The following is a 2,927-nucleotide window of genomic DNA, read 5'->3' as shown; positions in this document are numbered from 1 at the left end:
AGTAAAGTTATTAGTAAACTTCTGGTTTACCATAACATTTGTTTCAATCAAAGCAATATTTGTGTAGTACAATCCACTAGAGAATGATGGTAGTTTCTCCTTAATTTGCTTAATGCCTTGGGTTATACTCGTGATTAAAAGGAATTCAACATTTCCTTCACATGTTGTCTCAATATGGTATCCATTATTTTGGATATCTTTAAAACTTAGGAGAGTATAATGCGTTAATTATTTCAATTTTTGTCCTCCAAGGTATTAAAATATTTGCTCTTCCGGAGCCTTCTATAATATTTGTACTACCTGAAATAGTGCTAACACTGGCCTTTTTCGCTATCAAGTGTAAAAAATATCTCTTACTTTTGAATATGTTATGAGTAGTTGCACTATCAGCAAGACATAATTCTTCACCATTTAATTGACCTTGAGAGATATTCATTTGCTTCAAATAAAGAAAACAAGTGTCACCAATATATCAAATAAAAATAAAGCATCTCCTTTTAAAATACTCAAATTAATAAAATGTCCCAAACAAACAAACTGATTAAAATATCTTAAAACAAACAAACAAACTGATAAAAAGTCTTGAAACAAACAAACCGATAAAGTTTATAAGTAAAATAATACGAGAAAATAAATCATTATTCCTTGGTGATGCTATCTTGGCTCGAATATTAATTATTCCCTTCGGGGGCGGTGAATAAATCAGCAACTTCTAAATGGGTTGCATTTCCCATATCAAAATCACCATCTCTATCTTCAAATACTAGATTAGTCTCCACTTTCTTTCCTTTCTGCTTTATTGATTGTTGGTAGAGATCAACCAAGTGCTTTGGAGTGCGACAAACACGAGACCAGTGGCCCTTTCCTCCACATCGATAACATACATTAGTCACATTTTCATTTCTATTTTTTTCAAATTTGTTATCATCATTATTATCCCTCTTTTGGTGAGAATATGAGTTCTTAAAAGTACCACCACGACCTCGACCAAGACCATAACCACCACGACCTCGACCAAAACCATAGCCACCACGACCTCGACCAAAACCATAGCCACCACGTCCACGAAAACCGCGCCCTTGACTACTGCTTCTGGCATGATCTTTGTGTGCTATCACATTCGCTTCAAGGAATGGAGTTGAACCAGTTGGACGTGATTCATGGTTTTTCATCAACAATTCATTGTTTTGCTCAGCCACAAGAAGACAAGAAATTAATTCAGAATATTTTTTAAAACTTTTTTCACGATATTGTGTCTGCAGGACAACATTATTTTGCGTGAAAAGTAGAATAAGTCTTTTCTAACATTTCTTCGTCAGTAATTTTCTCTCCACATAATTTCAGTTGTGAAGTAATTTTGAACATGGTTGAGTTATATTCACTTACGGACTTAAAATCCTGCAATCTCAAATGCATCCAGTCATAACGAGCTTTAGGTAATATTATTGTTTTCTGGTGGTCGTATTGCTCTTTTAAATTTTTCCAAAGAACTTGCGGGTCTTTAACAGTCAAATATTCAACTTTAAGTCCCTCATGAAGGTGACGGCGAAGGAATATAATGGCCCTAGCCTTATCCTGATTCGATGTTGTGTTGTTTTCTTTAATTGTCTCACCAAGAGCTTTTGCATCAAGGTGTAATTCAGCATCAAGCATCCAAGATAAATAATTTTGTCCGGTAATGTCAAGAGCATCAATTTCTAGTTTCGTAAGGTTCGACATAATGACTGTACGAGAAAATAATCATGTATTAGATGCAAAATTCACAATTAAATAGAAAACGATGGAACTAAAAAGTAGATAAAAAAAAAACAACCATACATGAATAAGAACAAATGATCAACCTTTAATAGATGATAGTGTTTCATAAGACGATTGAAATATATATGATTATTAAAAGAAAGAGAGTGCAAAAATATAAATGAGTGTTAATAATAATTAGCGTATTAGATAAATTCAATATGATCAACAACAGAAAAAAAAACGAATACTTAATAATAGGACATGTAATAATACAAAATTGTGTCAACTAATTTGTTAATAGTCGCAGCATCATCACGTTGCATACAAGTTCATTATCAATAAAGCAACATGATGTAGACAGTATAAATAAAAATAGATGGTTCTTTGAATTGTTAATCATAATAACAATAATAGAGTTGAAATTTTAAGAACTAGTTGAAGTCCAAAGTCAAATCCACACAAATTCTAGTAATCAAATAAACAATCAGAAGTACACACATCTCTACCATCACTCACTCTCCTTCTCTAGTCTCTATATTTTATAACACGTTATCAGCATGTGCATTAACACTTGTGGAAACGACAAGTCTGACATTTATAGGTAATTTAGTTCATAACATATAGACACATGTACTATGCACAAAAAAAAATTCCAAAACATGGTACCCAAAATACAGCGTCATGAGCGATAAGTGAACATGATAAACACAATGAATTCACAAAATTGACTCATATTAAACATAACTACTCCATATAATAACCCCTAATTCGACAGTAATTCAATAAATTCGAAAAAATACGATAACGGGATACGTACCTTATCGTGACTACTAACTAGTGTTGGAACAACACACACAAAAATATAATTGGCTAGAGATTCGTGCTGATAACGTGTTATAAAATATAGAGACTAGAGAAGGAGAGTGAGTGATGGTAGAGATGTGTGTACTTCTCATTGGCACAATAGAATATATATATATATATATATATATATATATATATATATATATATATATATATATATATATATATATATATATATATATATATATATATATATATATATATATATAACACAAAGGGGAGTTATGCAATAGGAATATAAAGTGATAGTCTAGAACCATCCTACCATTAAGGGCATTCATACTACAATTATGTACATTCATAATAGTATGACTAATGGACAT

At 31.5% G+C, this 2,927-nt stretch overlaps 1 protein-coding gene across 1 annotated transcript; it reads right to left on the bottom strand.

Annotated features, from left to right (window-relative positions):
* Positions 1 to 671: 671 nt before the first annotated feature.
* Positions 672 to 1,719, bottom strand: LOC141616880 (uncharacterized). The gene is made up of 2 exons (XM_074434037.1): positions 1,387 to 1,719; positions 672 to 1,256 (listed from the first exon to the last, which is right to left on the bottom strand). Exons 1-2 carry the CDS (start codon positions 1,717 to 1,719, stop codon positions 672 to 674), a joined length of 918 nt encoding a protein of 305 aa, XP_074290138.1.
* Between the last annotated feature and the right edge of the window lie 1,208 nt (positions 1,720 to 2,927).

The sequence above is a fragment of the Silene latifolia genome, chromosome X, assembly GCF_048544455.1.
Source record: "Silene latifolia isolate original U9 population chromosome X, ASM4854445v1, whole genome shotgun sequence".
NCBI lineage: Eukaryota > Viridiplantae > Streptophyta > Magnoliopsida > Caryophyllales > Caryophyllaceae > Silene > Silene latifolia.
The sequence above is the reverse complement of the archived record's forward strand: the minus strand, read 5'-3'. Positions and strand labels throughout refer to the sequence as shown.

Coding starts and splice junctions, on each gene's coding strand:
- LOC141616880 (XM_074434037.1), bottom strand. CDS start 1,719: ATGTCGAACCTTACGAAACTAGAAATTGATGCTCTTGACATTACCGGA. Junction 1,257..1,386: donor GATTGCAGGATTTTAAGTCC/GTAAGTGAATAT, acceptor GTTGTCCTGCAG/ACACAATATCGTGAAAAAAG.